At 35.9% G+C, this 26,032-nt stretch overlaps 1 protein-coding gene across 2 annotated transcripts; it reads right to left on the bottom strand.

Moving 5' to 3' along the window:
* Nucleotides 1-674: 674 nt before the first annotated feature.
* On the bottom strand, nt 675-25,183 carry PLS1 (plastin 1). 2 transcript variants are annotated; one of them, XM_086467865.1, is made up of 16 exons: nt 25,114-25,183; nt 21,041-21,204; nt 19,642-19,771; nt 17,815-17,947; nt 16,808-16,889; nt 15,316-15,481; nt 15,090-15,232; nt 13,493-13,588; nt 11,748-11,943; nt 10,019-10,039; nt 6,606-6,684; nt 5,352-5,466; nt 4,475-4,608; nt 3,384-3,507; nt 1,298-1,422; nt 675-810 (listed from the first exon to the last, which is right to left on the bottom strand). In XM_086467865.1, exons 1-16 carry the CDS (start codon nt 25,181-25,183, stop codon nt 675-677), a joined length of 1,914 nt encoding a protein of 637 aa, XP_086323991.1. The 2 variants fall into 2 exon arrangements, with proteins under 2 accessions (XP_086323991.1, XP_009949679.2); XM_009951377.2 differs by lacking the exon at nt 10,019-10,039.
* Nucleotides 25,184-26,032: the final 849 nt, after the last annotated feature.

The following is a 26,032-nucleotide window of genomic DNA, read 5'->3' as shown; positions in this document are numbered from 1 at the left end:
CTATTTGCTGTTTTTTCTTAAGACATGGACCATAAAAGTTCCTGTTCAGTAACAGAACAAAACTACTACATATAGAGATTATTCCCACAAAAAAAGTTTCATCAGCTTTATCAATATTCATTGACAGACATTATCATAGGCCTTCACTTGCTCTCACTGAAGTCAATGACACAACTCTCATTGGCTTCAAAAGGAGTTAAGCTCTTAAAGAATAAGGCAAAGATGATAACTTCTGTGCAGTTCGGAGTAATATAATAGGATTGGAATGCACCTTGAGACTTGTATGACTACATTAAGTAACACCCACAAAAATCAAACAACGTTTCACAATAGGTCCTGAAATAACATATGTAAAATGATGTCAGTTCTTACAATGCTATGGAGATTAATACAAATGAAGCTTGACTAATATGGTGTGGAGTTTCTTTAAAGCAATACAAATCTCTGATGTTAATTTGATAATGAACATGTTCTGAAAATAGTATTATCAATAAATAATCAATGTGTTATGAAATTGAATAAATTTAAACTAATATAAACACAATATTAAAGTGTAATTAATTAGTATATTTGTGCATACAAATTTTCTTGTTTTACACTAAGCTTCAGAACTCTGTAAACTGCGAGGCATTCATCATGCTTAACGTGGCAGAAAGTTACATTACACATCTTCATTATTTTATTTTGTTCAGTCCTCTTCCCATCAAACATGCAAACACTGTCATCACCATTTTTGGCTTCACTTCAACCAGATCATCTGGGAGAGCATATATACGAGCACCAATTTTTCGAGAAACTGAAATGGCATACCTCAGAAAACAAAGAGAAAATAAATATTGTTATTTTCCTTGCATCTACTAGTGTGCCAAGATCCACAACACCACCAACAACAGATTTTAATAGCAGGATATGCCTGTTCAGTCAGTACTTACAGTCTACAAGAAAACAGACATTATTGTGAAGAAAGCACGTATTAGCAATTGTATTGGCAGGTGTTTTGCTACTGGTTATCAAAGCATTTTTTTGGTCAAAACCAATATGGGTTATGGCAGGCTATTAATAAACCAATTGCAGTGCAGTGGTGGTAGGTCATATCAACAATGAATTTGAGTTCATGTTTTAAATATGCTAGAAAAATAGCTCTAGAACAGAATTAAAAACATACCCTATTTGAAACAAATTAACTAATACTAGTGTAATCTCCCTCTGTTGACAAATCAGTAAATCATCCATTAAACCATGAATTCATGCATTTCTCGTGCTTCAGAAAAATATAAAGCATTCATTTAAAACTTACTTAGCATTATTCAATTTGTCTTGGTAGGAAAGATCTTCTCTCTTGACCATTTCTGGACGAACTGCTTTTGGTGCAATGGCATCTATTAAATCTAGGACAGGTAAACTAGTGCTAATTGATTTGTCCTAAAAGAGAGTCAAAAGATTAGTATAAGGAATTTGCCTTGATTATTCTGTCTTCACAATGCAAAAAACCTTACAGCACATCTTACATACTTATTGAAAGATAGCAGAATGCTTTGTTACTTTATTGTGTGAAGGTTCCCCCTCACCCTTTACGAGGTCTAATATTTTTTTCTGCAACCAAAAAGATAAGGTTCACACTCAGTGTTGATATTATTATTAAACAAATAGTTTAAATTTAGTTAATGAAAGAAACAGATGGTATTCTGAGCTAGTACGAGCAGTCTGTGTTTTGTATTTAATACACAAACATGTGTTTTCTTCTATTCTTAAAATAGCAAGTGCTATTGCTGCAATTATTTCTCCCCAACAGTTAGGGCAGATAAGCACCTGATGATGTCAAACCAGAGTCAGTGGACAGTGCCAGCGAGGCTGGCTCTGTTCCTGCAGGGGCTCAGCACGGAAGCCACGTGACAAGGCTGCCTTCACCACCAGGTCAGAACTATGATTTCAAATTCAGTGAAGTCCCACAGAGACACCACATTAATTATGCATTACAACAGTAATATAAATCTGCTTGAAGACAATGAATGCATGGAGAATCTCCCCAAGACCTTAAGCCAAACCCCACACCTTTGTAATTTTTACCATTTGAACTAACAGAAATTCAATAGAACTTTGCCTTCATAGTCAAAAATAAATATGAAGGACCCCTGCTTTCTCTGCTACACAATCTGCTTGCTGCAGTAATGCCAAAATACAGACAAAAATTCAAATTATGAAAGGCAATATATATGTGAATGCCACCAAAAATCAGTAGTAAAAGGTGTACTGAATCATGTCACTTTACATCAGTAGCTCCTTATCTTCATTGGTCTACCACCAGTTGAATTACCTTAAAAACACAACAAATGCCCCCCAAAAAACACAGGCATACCAAAAGCAAGATATTGGGGCAGACTCCCTTTGTACTTTCAACTTATTTATACCACCATTATTACAATTTATGTAGAAATAAGAGAAGCAGCAATCCCTTTTAAGAAGATGAAGGCCTAAGTTACCTTCTAGAGTAAAAATTAAATATTTTTTCTATAAAATTATTTGATATTACTTTTTGCCTAATTTTTACCTAATTCAATTTCATAACACAGTGATCTTTCAAATATTTAACTTGCTACATTCTTATGTTCCTGTCGTGTACCACAGACATAACGTTTTCAGAGTATACAGTGAACATGTATAGGAATGTAGTAATTGCACTTCCACGCAAATATAAATCTACCGTTTCTAAAGAATGAGATTCACACAGCATGACACACCTGACAAACATATGACTTCTTTCATGTCTAACAGTTTAAAAATGTGAAAGCTTTCTGCATCAATTTGTTCATATTTGCTGAATGGGAAAAGCTCCTGTTTTGTAAAGATCTGCTGCACATGAGCAGTGCCAATGAAGACAAAAGATTTCGCTGGTTAACTTGGGGTCCCTCTCCTGGCTCTGTCACACACGAGGACATCTTTTTGACCAGTTGTTATTTTTTAAAAAAAAAAAAAAAAAGGTGATTTCCCCCCAACCCTGCCCTCAGTATTTCCAAAATTGTTCTTCACATTGGTACAAGCATGAGTGCGCCTATATCCAAAAATTTGGAAGCTAGATGACATGCTATGCCCAAACATTGGTAACTCGAGACAGAAGCCCCTTTGTAAAATTTAGCCTTTTGTTGTTGTTGGGTGGGGTTTTTTTTGTTTTGACTCCTACAGCAGCAGTTATAATTTCTTTTTGTTTCTTATTAATAGACTTGTAAAATATTTTTGAAGATTCATAGACTGTCAGAAATATTTCTTTATACAATTTCGCTAGCTGATGGGACAGCCACTGTTAAGTTAGAATTGTTAACAGTTCAGGTTAAAAGCCCCAGATTGGATTACATGTGGAAAGAAGAAAAGTAAATTAATTTGATTACCTTGAAACTTGTAATTGAAGTTTTCTTATTTGCTTTTGCAAGTGTCTGATTCACCCACTTAATAATAATTTCATCATTTACTTTTTCCCCCTCTCCAAGGTCTGATAGTACATTCAAAGTATACCTTTAATAAAGAAAGTAAGAGTCTGAGTTAAAATGAATGGTAGAACTCGACTCCGCTAACAGTACAAAGCTACAAGCAAAAGTATTATTTCTTACTTCAGCACAGTAACAATGCCAAGTACTCATCTGCATAAGGTACCCTTAACCTTATAAACTATTTAGTACTTTAAAATCACTTTTTTGGTTGTTGCAAGAATAAAATAACATCCCAAACCTCATAATATTCACTGTTACATCTTCATCATATATTTGTTTTACTCAGCACATCATAACTACTTTTACTTTATAAGCTTAAATGGTTCCCTACAGCCAAGTCACCTTAGAAACTGCAGTATAACAGTTCGAGCAACAAAAAGCATTGAGTGTTTTGGGGTAGGTGTAAGAAAACTGACTTGTGGAAGATATTTGCAATAAAGTACTCTTTATTGAAATAAATTTATAATATTTTTTTTTCTGCTCAGTACAACAGCAAGATTTTGATTTTAAGATAGTTACACTACTATAGCTGTGATGGCCTAAAATTTTCTTCCCATTTTGACTTCTATAGCATACATCACCTCTTCCTATTTTTTTTTTTTTTTGATTTTACAAATATTGAAATTACTCTCTACTTATGGAAAAATACATGGAATCAGCATGAAGTCGTGCTCTTTTTACTTGCTGCAGGATTTAATTCTAATCACAGTTTTTAGCACATAAAGGTTTTAATTATCTTTATAAATGGATGTGTACATATACACATTATTGTGGTTTCAAGCACTACACAGTATGTAAAACTACAAAAACCCGTACAAAAGTTTATCTTAGGGAAGCGGGATATTTAGAGATGGATCTCTAAAGCATCTGTTGGGTGAACTGAATGCTAACTTTAATTTGTGTTGATATACAGAGAGACACACAGATACACACATGCACAGATACATATATATACACACACACACAACTATCATATACTGTGCCTAACTTACCTTCTCATTAGCTGCCATACCAAAGCCAAAGTAAGAGTTTGATTACCCTCATTTAGATCGTGTCCAGCAATACCAACCAGTGAGAATTTGGCTTTTGTCTTCCCAAGTTCTACTGCATAATTGCAATTCTCAATCTAAAAATAAATGTTGTGTGCAAATAATGAAAACATCTTAATATTTCTATAACACAGACCTATAATCTCTGTGTAGTTTGAATTACTTTGGCTTATTGGTTTCCTATGGTGAGATCTGGAGATAAAGAAAGATTTCTAGCCTTTCTACACTGTGATTAAAATAATAGCAGTTTTACAATAAATGCAAGTATGCAAGATTCCAATGATAATCCTTTTTCACATTTGAAAAAAAAAAACAAGTTTACTTCCACTAAAATCAATGAATTAATATATACTTACATCAAAACTGAATTTGGAAAAAAATTGAAATGTGTTCTTCTTAGACAGTAATTTTTTTTTCTTCTACATTACTGGCTTCATAATGATCACAAAACTAACGGAAAGCTTGGATTCTGCAAGTCTTGCACAAATTCTCCTGGCAGCACAAAAACTGCTCTGTGAGGAAATGCCTCACAATGCAAGAGCATCAGGCAACAACTGTGTCAGGCCTGAAACTTTTACTCGTATACCCTAATTAAACCCTAAATATTGCCAAAAGGAAGATGTCCACATTTAGAAACTAAAGTGATATATGCTATAACTGTTATTTATTCCTTGAGATAATATCCGGAGGATATTTTTTTCCTTTTTTTTTTTTTTTTGCCAGGGCTGTCTCAGTAGCACACAAATCTAGACAATCCAGATTACTACAAAGAGCACAATGGAAGACATTAAAACTGGACTGGATTAGAGTGTCTACCCACCTTTTTCATGTTACCACCGAGTAATGGATAAGGAGGTTTGTTGACGTGGTTCCAGTCAACTGGCACGCGAGTCATATCATACAATTGGAAGATTATTAAAGCATCAGAGAGGTCACTAAACCAGAGTAAAACAATGTTTTTAAGCACAAAAGCTCATATTCACAATGAAAACATTAAGCACTTGAGAGTTCTCGAAGTGTAATTAAGTTGCTGAAAAATTCCAGTCAAAGCTTTGTGCCGTTCTGTGGAGAAACTGGCCTATATCCTATTGCTTGATTTCTGTGATTATTTACATTAAATCATGTTTCATGTCATTATTTTCACAAATCTCAGTGAAGTAAGCACAGCCACTGTTTTTTACAAACTTTAATTAAATAATCGTTTTCATAAAGCAGGCATAGAGAGTATATAGCTAAAGAATTTTCATTTATTGATCTAGTTTTAATTTTCTCAGGACTTCACAAAACATTAAATACTTATGCTTTACCTGCACCTATTTTGCTAAAGAATAATCAAAACCAATTTACTCATCTTGTGAAAAAAAAAATATTGGGAAAAGCATTATTTTCTCATTATAAATTGCATTCCTGATAATCCCCTTCAGCTACCTCCTAAATGAAATTCTCTACATTAAGCTACCGACGGGTGGTATCACCTTGCAGAAATGAAGTGAAATCTAACAGCATGTTTATACGCAAGCAGATGTTCCCAGTTGCTCCCTATAGCCCGTCTTTTATTGACAGGATTTGAATCAACTGCTGGCACAATTTGAAAGTGGTCAGAAACATCGGAAAAGCATGCTAAAAAGCCTTTCATTTTGAGTGAATACCACACTGCATAGATTCTTACAGTTTACTCAGCAGACATCTATCCTCTCTTATAGTTTAGAGTTATATTACTATTTTAATAGGTTTATGGTCATTTCATCTGTCATGAGAGAAAATAAAAATCATGCATTATAAAACCCAACTGTCTCAACTTTTTAAGAAATGTAATTCAAAGTACAACTGAGTGAGCGGAGCACATGAAAACTTTTTAGGTTTTCAGTATTTCTAGATCATGAGTATAATATCCGAGTCAGATACTGCTAAAGCCAGATACTTCTTAAGACCAGTTTTGAAGTCCCTATCACACTGTGTGGAAACCTGGAAATCACTGTTCTAGTAGAAGTACAACTTCCTTTACTTCTTCCCTTCTTCTTTCTTCCCCTGTCTTCCCAGAGAAATCAAATTATTGTTTTCAAAAAAGCCTTACCTGTATAAATGATTAACATATGGGTTTACACCCAGTGAATTCATCCAGTTTCTGAATGTCCTTTCTTCCTTGCTTTCTCCTGTGATGACAAATATAACTCTGTATAAATTATTGGAGAGGACACTTTAATAAGCAACATTTAAATGACTCTAGTAGCCCATCCCCCCAGCTCCTCTATCCCCAAAAATCAGTTCATCCTTTCCCTAAGAGTAGTCTCTACTGGCCAGTAAGCTGAAGCAATCCTATCAAGTTCAGAGTCCCTCAGTTCTGGGCACAAGGCCAACGCCACTACAGGGAGCACTATTAGACTACATTTTTCTGTGTAAATGCGATTTGATAAAATACAGTTTGTTCGTTATATTTTAGATAATTAATATATCATTGAGAAAGCAGTGATGATTAATAATAATTTCCTAAAACCAAAATCAGTGGAAATTGCATTCAACAATATCTTTAAATCTCTTTGAAATGGCATATTTTTATTAAAAGTTCACACTAACACACTTACTGCAATTGCATCAAACTCCAGAAACTATAGCTCCACTTCTCTCCATACAGAAGTTCCCAGGGTTAATTTGTGAAGGTCTTCCCCAAAGCAATAGACCTCACCTTTTTAGTTTTTAACACTGGAGACTTAGCAAGGCAGTATTGTATTGGTTAAATTTGTGAAGCTGTTTATACTGCTGAGGGGCCTAGTTACTCTTGCAGTTTTAACTAGCAACTCTGCTTATGAGAAATGTAGAAAATTCAGTAGGAAAAAAAAACACCCTTCACTTTCCTGACTTGGGCTGGTTTTGTCTATTGTAATCATGGGTTGCTAAACTAACGGTCTTTCTCTATAAAATTAGTTTGCAGTAATAAATTTTCTACATATAACATTACCTAAATTTTAGCAGTGTATCTGTGGCCAATTGCATATGAATCAGTGCTGCAGAAGCTGTTTTCTTTACATCAAAGAGAAGCATTTAAGAAAATATTTAGCCTGTATATGCAAGCTTGGAATAATCTCTTCGTTTTGTTCCATTGGGTTGATAATCCACAGTTAAGAAAACGGAAAGGACATTGAGGAGGGAGAAAACCTCCCCAAAACAATGGAAGAACAGACTTCTCGGGACTGAAACATGTAAAAATCTCAGTAAGATTTTTTTCTTTGCTTTTTTTGTTTGTTTCTTAGAGGATAATGGTACCAAGTTTATCTAATGAGGTTTTATGTAGCATGAAAACAGTCTCATTTAGTACTGCAGTTCTGTGTTGACTACAGAACAATGAATGTTTTTGCAAAATGAAGCTACTGTATAAACATGTATTTATTATTAGAACAGAAAACCTCTTTAATATTATTTTTGCATGAAATAGACCTACATAATAACATCAATTTTTAGACAGAGGTTACAGTTTTCATCTAGATCTCTTCCCCTTTATACAAAAAGCTCTGGTCTTCAAACTATATTTATAAAAAACTTAATTTCAGAAATTTCAGCTGTAATTGACATTTTCTAACAGAATAAATTTTATTTAAAACGTTTCAGCCAGCTTACCAGTTACTTCCTCTCTCGTTATTATAAAATACATGATATTCATGCTACTGACATATTTTCTTTCTAAATTATGAAGTCTTCATATGCAATTCAATTTGTTTCAAAAATTTACGTGTAAAAATTACCAAAGAGTCACTGATGAATGCATGCTGAAACAAAGAAAAATACTATCCTGCAAGGTCTTCAGGCAGTCAGCTTTGTTTCACGTATTTCTTCCCACAACAAGATTTAAAAGACAGCAAAGAACCACACTTTATGAAAAAGTTAGAGATATCAGTATTTTTTCGTTAAAAAAAAAAAAACAAACATGACATATAATTCGAGTTTATAAGGAGTAACTTAAGAGGTTACAGCATTTTGAAGCAAGTTCCTTTTGCTTTGTTCTTTTTTAAAGTTTTTAGGCTTACTGAGCTTAGAGTTGGTTTGCAATACCTGCTGACTGCAAAGTGCTTTCAGGAACTTGTCCATTGCAAAACCACTAATTTTTGATTATTTAATGAACTCTTACTAAACAAAGCATAGCTACAATACCAGATACTCAGCAACTTCACTCAGACTGAGAATTTTAAAATGCATGCTTAGCACTGTTGAAACAATCCAAAGGAGCCAAGCAGGAGCAAGAGCATGCAAGTTGGGCAGCACTCTTTCGGGTAGCAGGAATCCGGGAACTAAACCCAGCATACTGTATTTAATATGCCATTCTAAACAAGTCCCTTTATCATGCAACACAAGTGATCCTAAGTTTTCCAGATGGCTGAAACTGACCAATTTTTTCTCTCTATTCTTTTATTCAAAATATACCTTGTGATCCTATCACGACCATATCTTCTGCTGAGTGGTGCAGCAGATAGCCAAAATCATTGGAAAACTGCAGAAAGGGGGCAGAGCTACACAAAAGAGAGAGGAGCAGATTTGGTAGTATCCTTTATATTCATTGCCATCTCTTTCTTTGAGATCATTATACTACGGAACTGAGTGGGGAGTAGCCATAGTGATGGGGTCAAGAATCCAAAGGGCTCCAGATACCTACGATTCTCTCAAAGTCAGAGCTGAACATGCAATTTGCACCCTAAGTTCAGCTGGTCTGAGTGGGAGCAGTTAACTCTCTAGTGGTAACAACCTTGAAGGCTGCCAGTGGACTAAACAACAGCAGCAGAGGACATCTACACTGGAGGAAACGGGTGGACAGAACTCCCTCCTCTTCCTCCCCCCAAGAACTCAGCTTTCTGTGTGACTTAAGGCTCCAAGCTCTGCTGCCTTCCCCCACAAGTGAGAGGTTCTTCAGAGCATTGACTGAGGTGGGGACTCCCCCTTTCATCCCCACATAGTATCAAATGTTCATTTTGTGATGTCAGTATACCTGAGGGATATGCTCTCTGTATACAAGTGCACATCACCAGACTTGTTAAGTATTATCAAAGCAGTTGCCTATTTATGTATGCACAGTGTTCATTGTCTTAAACCAAAGAGAACAGCCACATCATACCCTTTGGGTGGAATAGTCACTGAAAAGACGGAATTTATGCAGGAAAATTAAGACTTTCAGAAAGATCTACTCACCCAACACAAGCCTAGAGCTTTACATCTTGGTTCATGGAAAGCCCCTACTGGTTAAACCCACAGAAAGAACTATATGACATTTGACTTACTGCAAGTCCTGCCCTCATTTTATATGCATCATGTTAGATCTGTGGGGGGTGTTTTTTCTTCTAATTTTGACGGCATATTAAAGCAATAGAAAAATGTAAGAACAATGCAAAAAATTAACCAGAGAAGGGCAGAGGCAATTAAAACACTAGGGGAAAAAAAAAAAAAGGAAGAAAAATTGCAGAATAAACACTTTTATGGAGTACAGAAAAGTACTAAATACAGTACCTACATTAGGAGGGGTCAAATCTGCATTTCATGAAGAAAAATAGGAAAGCATTATAAATTATGAGTCAGATTTCAACAGACAATCTACAATGAAACTATAAAGAAATTAATGTCTTCTATGTTATATCACTACCTTGAGAAAACATCAATAAAACCACAAGATTTTATGGAAGAAATAAAACAAATTTCCAGAAAAAAAACCACATTAACATCATTGTCTTTTAGTTGAAATAACTATTTTGATGGTTTAGATCTACATGACACCACAGAAGTTATTATTTGGGGGCAGAGGAGAGTTTTCTACTTGCCTTTGAACAGATAACATTGGTGTGATTATCCATCTCTAAAATATATACTCCAAACAGCAAGTTAAATTTGGCTGGTATTTATCATTACAAAATCGTAACCTAGCATTCAAGTGATTGTGACTTTTTACAAACTGTTTTAGCTGAGACTTTGATCTCATCTAAATATTTTAAGAAAGTTCAGAAAGTAGTTCAGCTGGTTTTTGCCATGCCAATGAAAATATCTAAATTCGACCAAGTTTTCAGTATTTTGTATCTCACCTGCAACTTTATATTCAGAACAGAGAAGCTGAACTGAACATATTCCACCTCCACACAGCTCCTGTATACATTTTCAAGAGCATACATTTCTAACAAAATTGCAGCAAGCCTTTCCTTTAACCATTTGTCCTGGTCAGCAGGGACTGCAGTGACTAGGGATATCACAGCTGAAAAGGGAAGGCTACCTCCTGTGCTCTGATACCTCTACCACAGCTGGCATCCAGCTGAAACTAGGAAGAGCAAGAAGCCTGAAACAGGAGTGGTCAGAGGGATACAAGACTTGTGACACAGGGATGCAGCACAGCAGACAAATTATGAAAAAAAGAGGAGCAAAGGTAGATGGACTCACCTAGATGGAAAGGAAACCTGATAGGAACAGTAAGAGGAAGGCAGGAGAAGGCAGTGCAGAGGAATGTGTGAACATTGCTGATGATTCTCCCGAGTGCAGCACCCCTGATTCTCACCATTCCTTTGAGATCAGTGAACAACTGTGAAATACACTGGCAGGAGCCATTTCATTATCCTAGATTAGCTGGTCCACAGAAAGGGTAACAGCCAAAGATCGCTACCAATTATCCCTTTATCTCTAGCATTAGGGATCTGAACTGTACAGTTCGAGTCCAAACTTGCTGACGTGCTAGGATCTATATAGGTTGCTGATGCAATAGATTAATATAGGTTGCTGATACAGAAGACTTTTTTTAATGTTTCCTGTTTTAAAAGGCAACAAACTAATTCACATACACACACACACATATATATGTAAACACACTATGTGAAAAGTACTTTAAAAGACTATTACAGTTGCACAGTATAGCACTGCAAATTAGGGAAAGCTAGAATTTGTGCATCAGCTAAAATATAAACAGTATGGAAAGAAGCACAGGAAACTGGAAAGAGAGTAAGAGGACAGTTTTTGCTCCTGCGAATGAATGATAGAAGGTTATTCAGGAATAACCTTTCATCAGGCTAACACAACTGAACAATATTCACAGTAACGGGGACTTCTACTAAGGCTTACATTGAAAGCTAGTGAGAAAGCTCTATATGCTGGTGTTAACACAGGCATCATCACACAGGGTTCCTATATCACAACCTAGAAGGAATATTTAAATAGAAATCACTAATATTCTTGTCTCTGGTATGCTTAGTAAGTTAAGTACCTTCTAATAAATTGAGATCATAAGATGAATTGTCAGGCTTGTGTAGGGCTGGATATGTGTTAAAGAGATTTGCAACAAAAGCCAAGTTGAGTTTAGGGTTGCCTGCAACCACATCAGCTGGAGTTACAAACTGTCTGCAGCCCAATTTATCTGCCTGTTGGAGCATGTATTCAGCCCTCCTCAAGTCATTTTTATCCTAAAAGAAGAAAAAAATAAAAATTAATTTGTAATGACAACTAGCATGTTTCCATTCTTTACTGAATCTTCAGTTTGGCAGATCTTTAAATGACCCCTGTCAGTTCCTCCCTCATTCCCCCAATGTTTGAGCTAGCTCTCGCAGCCCATAAGAACTCCCCTCTTCCCATCTTCCTTCTACCTTTTTTCTGCCCTTCACTTCTGTGGCTGCCTGCACAGCATTCCTCATGAATCACAGAGACAACAGTTGCAGCCAGAGGAGTAGTGGTTATATTTCCATTTCCAGGCTGTTGATTCCCACACTGCATATTCTGCTACATGTGCCAATCACCATCACTGCTTTAAACTGATATTCTCAAGCACAGTAATTACAGACGATGGCCAAAATGCTCAGTAAGAGTTTGAATGCTTCAGAATGTGATAATCCACGACCTTGCTTTCCTTTTAATATTTTTGCCTCTGAATTGTCTTAAGTTGGTAACTTATGTGTTATTGTGTTTATTAGTCTTTACTGTTACTCTACATAGAATAAATCAGTGTTCAAAACTTTGCACCTTATACTTTTCGTCTCTAATCTTCACAACACTAAGTTACTATTTATAGGGAAATGAGTTATTAATTGAACTTGTTAGAATTGAGTAACAGTAATTCAGTGTTGGTACACTCAACCAGAAACTTGCTCTAGAAGAAGTTGTTACATGTTATTGATACTGGTTTATAACGCATTACAGAACATGACCATATGAACTGTAGAAAATTACATGGAAAAAAATTAACTACTATCCTTTCTTACTCCCCAAAAAACCCCTAAAACAAAAGCAAACAAACAAAACTGGACTCTCCTCATGAAGGAGTTTGAAAGAAATAAAGCTTGTAAGCACACATCATTTTGCATGGGGGTTTTCATTATTATAGAGAATAACAAGATTCTACTTAAGATTCTGACTGATATATAGATATCCATATTTCAGACAGTTCAATTTTTTATCAAATGCGTTCTCGGAATCATCCTTCCAAAAATCATTAAGTAGCAGCTTAGAGAAAAGTGTTTTTACATCTACCTAGGCTGGTTTTAGACCCTCTGTCCTTTTACAGCTTAGAGCTTGAGGGATGCCACACTTTCCTTTCCTGATGGTTATTGCAAAGGCTCACCTGTTATTTCTGAATGTTATTTGGTTTGAGGAAGGATCACGAGGTTTGTGAACTCTACTTCTTTTTCGTGTCTGAATTCCAGAAGAGCAGAACTGACCAGGATGTTGTAATATTCATGTTGGAGGACCCAACCGAAAATAAAACAGTTAGATGCTACTCCAAGTAAAACATAGCTCCAAATTTTAGATTGCAGGATGCATTATCCTGTTTCAGCAGTGCCCTGGAAGTTTAATCGAGTTTTTACCCATTTAAGCTTTTGTGACGTTGAGGAACCTGAGTTTTTTGCATGCTTTATAAAACAAAAGAGGATTCTGGGACAGCCTTGTAACCAGGACATTGGATACATACATAGAGGTCTCAGATCACTCCAGTCTGTTTTAACGTTTCTGGATACTTACATGAAATCCAGAAAAGTCAATTTTGATGAGCAGTTCATCAAGGTCATCTCCTTTGGGTGCAATCTGATTTAACAGATGGTAATATGCTCTTGAATCCTAAAACAAACAGCGTAATATTTAAATAAATAAAAAGAGACCAAGTGTGTAGACTTTCATAGCCATTTACTGCTCTTCACAGTCCAATTCAGAAGCCATAGAAATAAAAAATATGGCACCCTAATTTCAATGAATATGAATGAGGTCATACAGCCATTTTACTATGCTGTTTCACATAGTAATGTTATTCATCCAGGTAACAGAGAAAAGGAATGTCTGCTAATTGTTCTGGACAATGTTAAATTCATTCTGCTGGATACAAGTTAGACAGCTGTAAATAAGATATTTACTATAAATTTATATAGGTTACCCACAAAAAAACCCCAACATTGATCTTTTCAGTGTTGGTATTTTATTCCTTCACTATCCCTTTGAAATAGACTATTTTATAAAAAATTCTTTCTTAATTGACAATTTAATTGGAATTAAAAATGGAGAGCAAAGTAGCTCTTTTAGGATGAATCTATAGCAAAAAAAGAAATTATATTTATTTAATGCAGTTTTCAGTATGCTTCTGTTTTTTTTCCCCCCACTAAAACTAGAAAAATAAAACAAAAACCTGCTAGTTTTAGAAGTATTTAATACTTCTCTTAAATAGCATGTAATATTTTTACCATAGTAGCAGTTTTCATATAAAATCCTAGTTAAAGGTTTGCTTAAACAACAGCTTTCTTGGTGGCATTTGAAAAGATATAACTAGCAATTAATGACATAGTTTTCTTCAATGAAAACAGGACTTACCACTTCACGGAATCTTCCTCCTTTGCTTTTAGTTTTAAAAATTTGTGTTTCTCTCTTTTCAACTGGACTTACTACAGTACTCCGCATACCTTATGCAGAATGACTTGAAGCAGAGAGAAGAATTATGCAGATCTGCCATCTGCCCCAAGGAACCAGCATGCCTTTCAGTCCCCTTGTGTCAGTAAATTGGCACACCAGCAAAGCACAATGATTGAGGGGGGCTGCTCTCTGCTGGGATCAAGAATCAGGAGCTGCTCCAGACAGCCCTCTGAATAACTGTTGTTTCCTCAAGAGGTTTCCTACTCTTGTGTAGAATGCTAGGTATGAAGGTAAATCACCATTAGCAAATATGCACTGGGAGCAGATTTAAAGCCATACATCTCCTCTTTAAAACAACAAAAGACAGAAAAGGTGGCTTTCTGCAGACCCAGGAGCAGGGAAGGATGGATAGGAAACACTTAACTAATAAGGTAGTGCAAATTGTCCTGAATAACTCTAACATTAGAACTTCCTCGAATATGAGCTTGTCAGAAACTTTCGCTTCACACTGTGATGTGACAATACATAGTATGAGCAAATGAATAGGATACAAGAGATTTAAATAATGCTCTTTCAGTGTTGAAAAACGCAGGATCAATTTATAGCTAGCAAAAGCAGAAGACTACTATTTTTCTAAATACTTCTGATCCGACTCATTTGTTTCTGTGCATAGTGTGTTTAAATACCATTATGTTCAATTATCAGAGTGATAACTACATACCTTAATGTCTTGGCTGAAGTTACTGATTTTCTGCCAACCTGCATTGGCCAGATGGTAGTTCACCCAGCGTAGCAAGAGATCTTCTGGGGAAAGCTTCATTAACTGATCTAGTTCTTCCCCTTCATTTAGCAAGGCAATAAGAGCTAAAAGCATGTTTGAAAGAAAGCTGAAATTGCTGCAGTTAATTCCAAATTGCCAGTGTTGCTACACCTGCCATTACTCTTACCTTCATTTCTGGAGATCTCAATATCAGCAAAAAGACCCACTTTAATGATCTGCCATAAAAGTCCTAATACCAAGTGTGGTTTTCCTTCTTGCAAATCTTGTGATCCAATATTGACAACCGTACAGCCAATAGCAGATGCTGAATTCAGAGCCAGGTTTAGGTTTTCCTATTTGGAATATCATTGTTTAACAATTTGATGAGGTTGTAATTCTTAGTAAATTTGCTCACACTAAATTTTCATGTAAGTTGCAAAAGTTGTAAGAAATAATGCATTAGTTCAATGGTTTCCAGTGGAAAACTGCACTCCTGAGATTTTTTTTTTGTGTATCTTTTCAAAGTTTAATGGAAACCACTATTGACAGTGTTTAACATGGACCCACCAAAAAATTGTGGACCACCTAATTGTGGACTAGCCTTTCTTTCAGTGTCAGGATGTTGAATTGCTATGATTTTCTTACGCTGTCTGTTCAATTACAGTTTAACAGTTGCTAGAATAAATGTGTTAGCCTGTGCAAGATCCAAGATGGGATGACAGTGTCAGCCTCCTGCACGTGGCAGAATTCTATACAAGCACATTTGTCCACAGGATCAAGCCCGTGATATTTTGAGCAACACTGTTTAATTTGTTTATGTGATACTTAAGAATTACAAAAAATATTTTACTTAGAGTATTCCTTAGCGATCCAAGCTGAAAGAAAGGCTAGTGATTATAATAGATAAAACATTCCAAGAAAAAAATACCTGGCAGCTCTTGTAAATATTACTCTCTATTTTCTTATGTAATGTTTTAACTGTCTACAGAGACAACAAACACATGTACTATCATCTTTGCTGACACATCATCTTTAAATAAGTAGAGATTACAAAACCCACTCGGATGATTTAGAACATAGTATGTTTTAACTTTTCATATGTTAATGTCACAGACTGAAGAGTCTGCCAACTAACTGAGGTTTTCAATAATGATTTTTTTTTCTCATTAGCCTGGTAAATTATGGATCTACTTCCCTCTTTCAGACCTGTTTTCTTATACTCAAACTAAGGTCCTAAGAACTGTTTCTCTTAAATATTTTCATGAATTCATACACAATTAAAAATAGAGCTCCTCATCTTCTGTCCAAGCCGCTCTCCACTATTGCAATGCATCAACCTACCATACAGTACACAGCCATCCAGATACTTTCTGCACTGCTAAAATACAACCTGACCATCCAGTCAGAAGTCTAAAACTATTTTCTTCAGCTACTTAGTAAAGCAAAATGAGAATAGCAAATAGGGAAAGAACTAAGGAACACATAAAAAAATAACAAGTTTTCCTGTAAACCATCTAAGAAACAGGATAATTCAGCAGAGTTTATTAGAAAATACAATTTCATGCTTTGATATTTTTTAACACACAGGACTTTTTTACTCCACCAGGACAACTGTCATAAAAACAAAGCTATACAAAGCTTTTTTATTTGTGGCAAGTTCCTATCTGTGCAGTACTTACAGAAATAGTGAAAGGAGTTAATTTCTTCTTATTAATAGCCCTTTCATCAATTGTATCTGGTTGTGAAAAGTTGATCATTTTGCTAAGGAAGAAAAGTCAGAATTTATTCAAAATTTAATTTCTCAGAAAATATATTATTTGATCATAAACTCTTAACACTTTAAAATAGCTGTAAATATTTCTGATAAGATTAATAGAAAAAGACAACCTCATCCTCTAAATCTCCTCTCTCTGCTAAATAATTGCACACTCATCCAGAAACGCCTAGATAACATATAAGAAACTTGACCAACTGGGTTTTATACTTAGATAACAGAGCATGTCTGTGCTGCCAGAAAAAGTTCTTGAGAAGATTAAACCTCTAAATTAAAGTCAGTTAAATAGTCTCTAATGAAAATCTTTGTAATATAATCAATTTCAGACATGCATTTCTACAGTATCTTGCATCTACAAGGATTTCAAAGACTAATTTACACCAATACTAATATGCTAATCCCTTGTTAGCATACTGTATGAATAAGTACTATTAGTCCACTTTTAACTAACTAGAAAGTTACAGCAGTCTAAAGTTAAGGGGCCTACTATATGCTCTCTGTTTTGCTGCAGATTTAATTCAGATTTCAGTTCCTCCCATCCTATCCTTTAGTAACTACATTTTGTAACTTTTAAAAATATTTGAAATAGCAAAGTTTTATAATTATTTCAGCTAATGAATATATGAACGGTCTAATTATCCCCTTTATAAACAGCCTGCACATATCTGATGTGTTTAATTATCGTACTGAAGTGGAAGCCCACTTCTGTAATACGTACAGAGTCACATACAAAATTTGCCAAATATAACATTTCTACAGCCAAACAGATTTTCCCCATCTTACACATTGGTTGAAATATTTAAGAGTGGAGTCTTGATGTTAAAGCCTGTCAGAAGTTTTCCAATTCATGTCACTGATCAGCATTTAACCTTTGAGATTAATTTATTTTCTTTCTCTCAGCCATGGACTCACCAAAGGAGGATGCCATCTGCAAGGGATTTAAAAAGACTGGCATCTGATGGGTTCATAGGTAGGAGGTGCTTACAGTCTGGGTCATCTTGTAGAGCTTTATTTATCCAATTAACAAAAGCAACTTTTTCTTCCTCTGAAAAGAAAAACAGCATTAAAATAATCTAGTATAATTCCCATGAACACATACTACTATATGTCAGACTTGGGTCAAAAAGGTTCATCTGCAACAAAGCCCCTTAGTTTCACAGAGGCCAGTTATAGAAATTATCAGACCAGTGGGAAAGAACAAAAAAAATAGCAAGTACAGGTTGATCTTTCTCTGACTGTACCCTCTTAACAGCTGGTGATTTTCCGAAGGACAGCATAAAAATCTGAGAGACATAATGAGGAAGGTATCATCACAGCTGACTTCAAATTCAGTTTCTCAACACTACAACAAAAAGAGGGAAATCTGTGATCTGAAATACGCAACATATTGATCTATACACCCTTGGTTTAAAATGCAGAATTTCATTCCACCTTCCAAGGACTTCCGAGACTAGCAGTATTTTTTCAGACTTTGTGCTGTATTTAGCTTCGAGAAACTTTGAGAGCCATTCTACTATTCTACAAAACTTAAGAAGTTAGCACTCAGTTTTAAATTCTCTTTCATATTTACTGCAGAGTTTATTACTATGTATCTAAGAATGCTTACTGGTACAACAGTCAATCAAGCATCAGTATCCAAATACCACCACAGTACAGGTGGTATTCATCTCACCTCAAGAAGCGTACAAGACAAGTACCTACACATGACTCACTACACTTCTTTCATTGTCAGTGGGAAGGAACATGAAGTTCTAGTGAACTCTTCATCTCATCATAAACTAGATGGCTTCTGAGGCCAGATGGGTTGCACCCTAGTGTGCTCAGTTTCTACCCACCAAAAATTAAAGGGAGTCTAAATTAGGTCTGATGGTGTCCCCCCTCTACAAGCATCCTTTGAGATGGAATATATCCCCTGCTTTGGAGACAGGCCAAGTGCAGCTGGTGCTATAAGGATAATATTGAGAGAGAGGGTATCACCACCTTTAGCTAACTGAAGTGAATCTTCCTCATATATAGAGTCTTAACACTCTTCTGGAACCACAGCAAATCCCAGACTCGAGACAACCAAAAAAGATGCAAAATTGAGTATTGTAATATGATCCTGGAAGGCAGTTAATATTCTGACCCGGAGCTGCAATGCAATTAGGCACAATTACCAACTTAAATGACATGCAGCAGGGGAAGGTAGAAAGAAACAGAGATCAAATATTAAAAGCAACTTCTCAAGCATCAGATAGGCTATGCAAAATCATATGGGAGTGCACAATTCTGTAATGGCTCAGAGACAGCTGAGGAGGGCCTTCTATCCAGAAAGGATATGTTTGGGTTTTGGGTTGGTTTTCTTCCATTTTAGATAACACTGCAGAAATGAAAACGGGCACTCATTTTTATCTGAATATAGGAATAAGAGTAGATTAGCATGTAATGAAGCCAAAAACGACTAGCATTACTAGAAGTACACTAAAGGAGTCATTTATTTCCCCCTCCCTTGCCCTACTGTCAGTGCTTCTTTTAATTTTTTGCTCTCCCAAAGATGCCTAGCTTGCCTTGAAGTGCAGCACGAAACTAGCAACAACTGAACAGCCTGCATTTTAATATACTACCACCCACAATTACCTTGTCCATCTCCACATGCTTTCTCTGTGTTAATTTACTTTCAACAGCCACATTTTTCTTCCTTTGTAGTGCAAATTTAAAGAGCCTTTCTCCATGCAAAATTTGCTCATGTTTATTTCTTACCTGAATAAGAGTGCTGTGTCCCCTCACTAGATATTGCTGATGTTCCTCCAATTGCTGTAATACCTTGTTTTTTGTTTATAGATTTTCGGAAAGATTTGCTAACATCTTTACTTTTCAATTCCTGAATTATCTGGAATAAAAAAAAAATAGAGAGCATTTTGTGATTGATCATACCTTCAAATAACTGTTAACTCATGTAAGTACTCTAGAGTCAGTAGTTAACTTGACTGTCTTTCTTTAATATTTACATTGACTTCTGTTCTGAAAAAAATAATTACTATACGGGTAAAACTAGTTTAAATCCCTTCATGAAACTTGTATACTGGCTATCTAATATATTATTTCTGAGTGAGCACCTCAAGTGCTACCTCTATTAAGCCATGCTATCTAAAAAAGTAGACAATCAACAATCTACACAATTTTTCCACAGATATTTTGGTAAACTGAAAAAAACAACTAATGATATGCACATTTTCAATGACTATATCATATATTCTTCCACTTACTTCATCATATGGTTTACAGTAAAAGGTTACTATATGACAGTTACACATACCCTTAAGGAAGCTGATATCATTTTCCATCTGCCTGCAACATAAACCATGTTGCATAAATTGATACATCCTTGATTTGCCCAAATACTGTAGAGGTCTCAAAACTGACAATGAAGTGTAAGTAACAGACACAGTTCAATACCTGGATGCAAATATTTGCATCTCACCTATGAACCATTGCAAATTAGAATCTTGGAAAGAAAGATCAATAACTAGTTCAACAAGCAACCTGCTGCAATAAGCAGCAGTACTTTAAATTCAAAGCAAAAACTAATCATCCCCAAACACACACTCAAACCAACAGCCTGAAAAGTTTTTTTTTTCCTCTTAAATAAAGCACACTATTGAGTGATCCACATTAAAAAAAGTCTAAACCTTTCAAATTTGTTCACTAAAAGTGAAAAACTGTATCTCACTCCCAGTAAAAAATGGCCTTTAGTATAGGAATTAAGTATAGTAGCGCAAGCATTGGTTTATCACTAAAAGAATTCAGAGGGTGGTATCTAATTATCCACTCTTGTCAGGGCAAGGGCTGACACAATAGTTCCTGAAGTACGTAGTCCATCCCCTCATCTTTGAGAAAATAGAAAGTAGGACTGATGGAAACTACTGTGGTCTCATATGCTGCCCAAATGACATCTACTAAATTAAATGGGAGAGCAAAATACAAAGGCTGGAAAATAATCATATAGGATATTGGGTAAGTTTTCTGTGACAATTTACATTCTCAAAATATTACTTATTTGTATCAAAACAGTACTTAGCCATACCACTTAATTCAGTTTTCTATCCTAGTTCTCAGCAGATATCAGACAGTAGAGAAACATCCAAAGGGAATTTCTTACAGAGACAAATTCTTCAAAGTTGATTCTCCCGTCCTTGTTGCTATCTGTCACTGCAATGATTTTTTCTACAATCTCCCGAACTCTGTAACCAGGCAAGGGCACACTTGCTTCTTTAAACAAGTCTTGAAGCTCATAATCACTGACATACCCACTGTTGTCAATATCTGTAAAGTGAAAGCACAAGTTGTTTTTATACTTATCTAAAGAACCACCTATAGTAACTGTTAAGAATAAATAAAGTGCGAGAAACACACTTCTAGAAGACGAGTATTTCTTCTGCTGACATAAGAAAGCGTGAAAGAATACTTGTGAATTAGAGGCACAACTGGCTAGGAGTTGTGCCATCTTGTTATGTATTTTCCTCAGGAACCATCTCACAATCCCAAAGCACAGCTATAACAAGATGGCAAATTCATAAATAGTGAAGTTTAAGCTTTTTTTAAGACTCCCAACAAAATTCTTCATGAACCTTCAAGTGAAAGGGATATCAATTATTATATTCTTACTATCAATATTATACCATTTGCAATCAGTAAACTCAAATCTGATGCAAGCTGTCATCAGAAGAGCACACTTATAGAAGAAAACCTACTTACACAAGAACTCTGCCTGACTCTGCATTTTGTTTCTTATCCTAGTATCTGACAGACATTTTCTGTTCTTGAAAACTTTTGATGTGGTTAGGCTTACCTGTGAAGAATAAATCCAGGATAATCTGTATCTGTTTATTAAAGGTGACCTTCCTTAATCTATTAACTAGCTCTGTTGGGAGCAATTTGTACTGCCATCTTCACTTACACTTGGCTCCCAAGACCACATGTCAGGAATGTCTGTGTACAGCAAAGCATCAGACTGCTTTTTTCAACAAGAGGTATGGTATAGCTCCACAATTGTGGAAAGAAATGAATGGCTGTATCACATAGAAATAAATTAAGAAAAAAAGGGTATAATTTGATTTACTTATGATGAATAACACAGCAGCACAGAAAAAAAAAAAATCTTAAAAACACCCTTTGTACTTCCACCTTAAGCCAACATGTATGCAGAAAGCTTTCTTGAATTCTTGTCTTAGTATAATAAAGCACCATTTTACAAATCCAGAATAAGTTTTTATGCAATGTAATGCATAAATGAATCAAACATAGTAACTGTTCCTAGTTTTTATGGTATCTGTGCATATTCCCATATATATGTATACACATATCTATACAAGCAGAATTTGAGAATGTCCATTAAAACACCCTTGCCTGTACCTGTAGTGCAATGTCTATGCAAAAAGAGAGAAGTACTTTTAAAGGCAGAAAAGCTATAGTCCATACACAGTATAGATGAAGCTCACTCAAACACAAGAAATCATATCCAGCATAACTAGTGCTGGATATAATGCCATCATTCTATATTTTTAATGCTAATAGTTGACAACAATTTTCAGTCTCTTTCATGATCATAGAATCATACAATGCATTAGGTTGGAAGGAACCCCCAAAGGTCATCTAGTTCAACCCCCCCGCAGTGAGCAGGAACATCTTTAGCTCGATCAGGTTGCCCAAAGCCCCGTCAAGCCTGATCTTGAATGTCTCCAGGGATGGGGCCTGCACCACCTCTCTGGGCAACCTGTTCCAGTGCTTTACCACCCTTATGGTAAAGAACTTCTTCCTAATGTCCAATCTAAATCAACCCGCTTCTAGTTTAAAACCGTTGCCCCTCGTCCTATCGCTACGTGCCCTTGTAAACAGTCCCTCGCCAGCTCTCCTGTAGGCCCCCTTTCAGCACTGGAAGGCCGCTATAAGGTCTCCCCGGAGCCTTCTCTTCTCCAGGCTGAACAATCCCAACTCTCTCAGCCTGTCCGCGCAGTGGAGGTGCTCCAGCCCCGTGACCATCTTCGTGGTCTTCCTCTGGACCTGCTCCAACAGGTCCATGTGCTTCTTGTATTGAGGGCTCCAGAGCTGGACACAGTACTCCAGGTGGGGTCTCATCATATTAAAGCTCTTGAAAAATATGAATTAATAGTATTTTCACAGTTCTACAAATGATGCATCTAAGATAAGTTATTTAAGAAAATGTCACAAGTAACACAATGAGTCAGAAACAGAAGACCATTTTTCTGACTTGTGAAGGTGCTCCCACTTGTGTTTTTTTCATTTACTAGCTTAAAAGACCTCTTCATATTTCGTCCAGTATCAGAACTCACCCAAGAACACCGGAGTGGATGAATAAAATATCACATTGCATAAGCAGAGAAACATGCTTTCATCTCTAGCCATAACTGTTGCTATACAGTAATTTCCCTGTAATCCATATTACACTATGTAGCTTCTGTCCAGCTTTGTAAAAAGGTCACATGTCACTGCTGACAAAAGGCTAAAAACACCTGTTTAAAAAAATAAAATCTCTTTCTGTGTTTTTGTTACTACCAACAATTCACAAATCACTACACAGACAAACTTTATGTCTGCTTATGTATTAATATATGCACTGTCTGGCTTGCAGACATATAACACCACACATAATAACAGGGATGGTCTAAAATGCAAGACATGCTCACGAGCTCACTCAGATTACCAGTTACTTAACTTCTCTAGGTTCATCTTTCACGGAGGGTAAGTTTCCATGATGACAAACAGAGAGTTAAATATATGCCTTTTCTCTCAGTTTAGCAATATAGCTGCAAGCAATTTATCCATAACAACCTTGGAAATGTTAAAAAAAAAAAATGAAAAGAAAAAACATAACTATGCTTAATTTTTATATTTTAGAGAAAACATAATACAGTAAGGAAGAAAATGCTTTTCAGTAGGTAGCAGTAGTACAGACAATCCTTAGAGACAAAACATGAAAACATGCAGGAAAGCAAGGGAGAAAAAGAAGGAACACAGATGGTAAAAAACAAACAAACAGAAAAGCTGTCAAACACCAGCAAGTACCTACTTATCCTAACACCTCCCAGTAGATTGATACATGTATACAGTGCCCTTTTCTTTGGTCTGTCTTCCCAGCTCCTGCAGGTTATACACTGAGCTCAAGGAGCTACAGACGATGTCAAGATGATTGTTTAACAGCAACTCAAGAATTATCTTTCATGGATGTATCTTAATCCTTCAGCATTTCTACTCCTTTTTGGTCTCAAAAACATCCCGAGTCAATGGGTTCATGGTTTTATTATTTGTCATAAAGAAAAGTTACTACTATTTATTTTAAGCTTTCTGACTCTCTGCTGGGCATCATGTGATACCTGTATTGACAGAAACCAAGTAATTCCCTCTTCACCTTTTCCATACTACTCATGGTCTTACATCTCTAACATACAGTTTCCCAATAGTCTCTTTACCAAGCTAGAGACTCCCAATACTTCAGACTTCTTGCCTAAAGCGACCTTGTTCCCCCATTACAAATACGTTTGAGTTGCAGAGCTGCACAGTTACACATCACCTCCTCAGAACTGCAGCAAATAAGAAATAAAGCAGACATGAACTTTAACATTCAGAACAGTATTGCAATCCAGAAATAAGGGTTAGTTACTATAGAATTTCTCACTCTTTCTGTTCATTCTCTGATTAATCTGCAAACATCCTGTCAAGCATACAAAATTGTACAGTTATTTATCTGCTAGCTACAAAAACAAATGAAAAGACCTCCAATTTTAGCTTACTTAAAATGTAAAATCCAATCCAATAAAAGATAAATTACTAGTTCACCAAAGCATGCAAGTAAAGCAAAAACAAAGTTTCAGTAGTCTAACGTGAAAATATATTTAAGAATTGAGCTTTAACCAAACTTCTTTTTTTCAGATTTAAGGAGTTCAAAAAACTAAATTGAGACCTATCATGCTTCATATACAATGGCTCAAATAATGCAACTGCCCATCAAGAAAATGTATGTTTTCATTGCTGAAGTTGAAAGAAATAAATAGGCACATATTTTCAGTGGAAAATAAGGCGTTTTATGTAAACATTCTCATTTTCTTAGATGTTACTAGCAACATAGAAGGGAAACATGACCCTATCAAAACACAATGATCCATAAAGATTTCTTCCACACATCCTACACGGCATATTTCCTTACTGAAAACATACCTATTTTACTGAACGCCTCTCTTAGTTCTTCAAGCTCTTCACGAGAGATAGTAGTTATGTTGTTTTCCATCTTTGGACAGCAAGAAGTGTTGTCCTCAATTTCTTATACCTAATAATAACAAACAGGAACTACATAAGGCTTTCATTTCAAGCACATGCCAATACAAGTTACTGATCTTTTCAGTACAAGGTACCAGACCTGAATGAGACTTCCAGGCCTGGCACACTTAAAACATTACAGACAACACTTTTAAGTACATCAAACACCTAGCAATCCTTTTCACTGTAGTGCCTGAGAATTCACAATAGCAGCACCTGCTTTCATACACTTGATGTATTCATTCACACAGAATAAGCACTAACCAACAATCTACCTCCATTGCTTGAGTGTTTTTCCAATATTAAATTCATCACCTTACAATTCAACAACAATTTTTTAAAAAATTAATTTCTAAGTGTAATGCAGTATTATTGCCAATTAATGGTTAGCACTAGAATTTAGTCCTGCAAAGCATTGAGCACTCCAACATTTGGACAGTAGTAACCTCAGTGGGACACTGTCAAGCACTTGCTCACAATCAGTGGGTGAATGCTGATAAGCCTTTCCACAGCTGCTGCAGAAGTTACCACCTCCTGGCCTTTACTCCACTCTTCTGACAAGCCTGTTGTCTCCTAACACTGTCAAAGAGCTGAGTAAAGGCTTTTACTGAGCAAAGACTGGAGTCCCAATGTGAATCTACTTTCTCTACCCAACTCCATAAAAAAACCAAACCAAAACAAAACTGAAGGCACCTTCACAAGGGTTGATAAACCCCCATGACCAATCCTTACCCATTTCCTCTTAACAAGGCTTTACTACAACAGGATGATTCAGACTCCTGTTAGTAAGTGCAAGTTTGTAAAGAAGTCACAATTGTCT

The sequence above is a fragment of the Leptosomus discolor genome, chromosome 7 (assembly GCF_034619465.1).
Source record: "Leptosomus discolor isolate bLepDis1 chromosome 7, bLepDis1.hap2, whole genome shotgun sequence".
Classification (NCBI taxonomy): Eukaryota; Metazoa; Chordata; class Aves; order Leptosomiformes; family Leptosomidae; genus Leptosomus; species Leptosomus discolor.
Note: the sequence above shows the minus strand (reverse complement) of the source record. Positions and strands in the feature narration are given on the sequence as shown.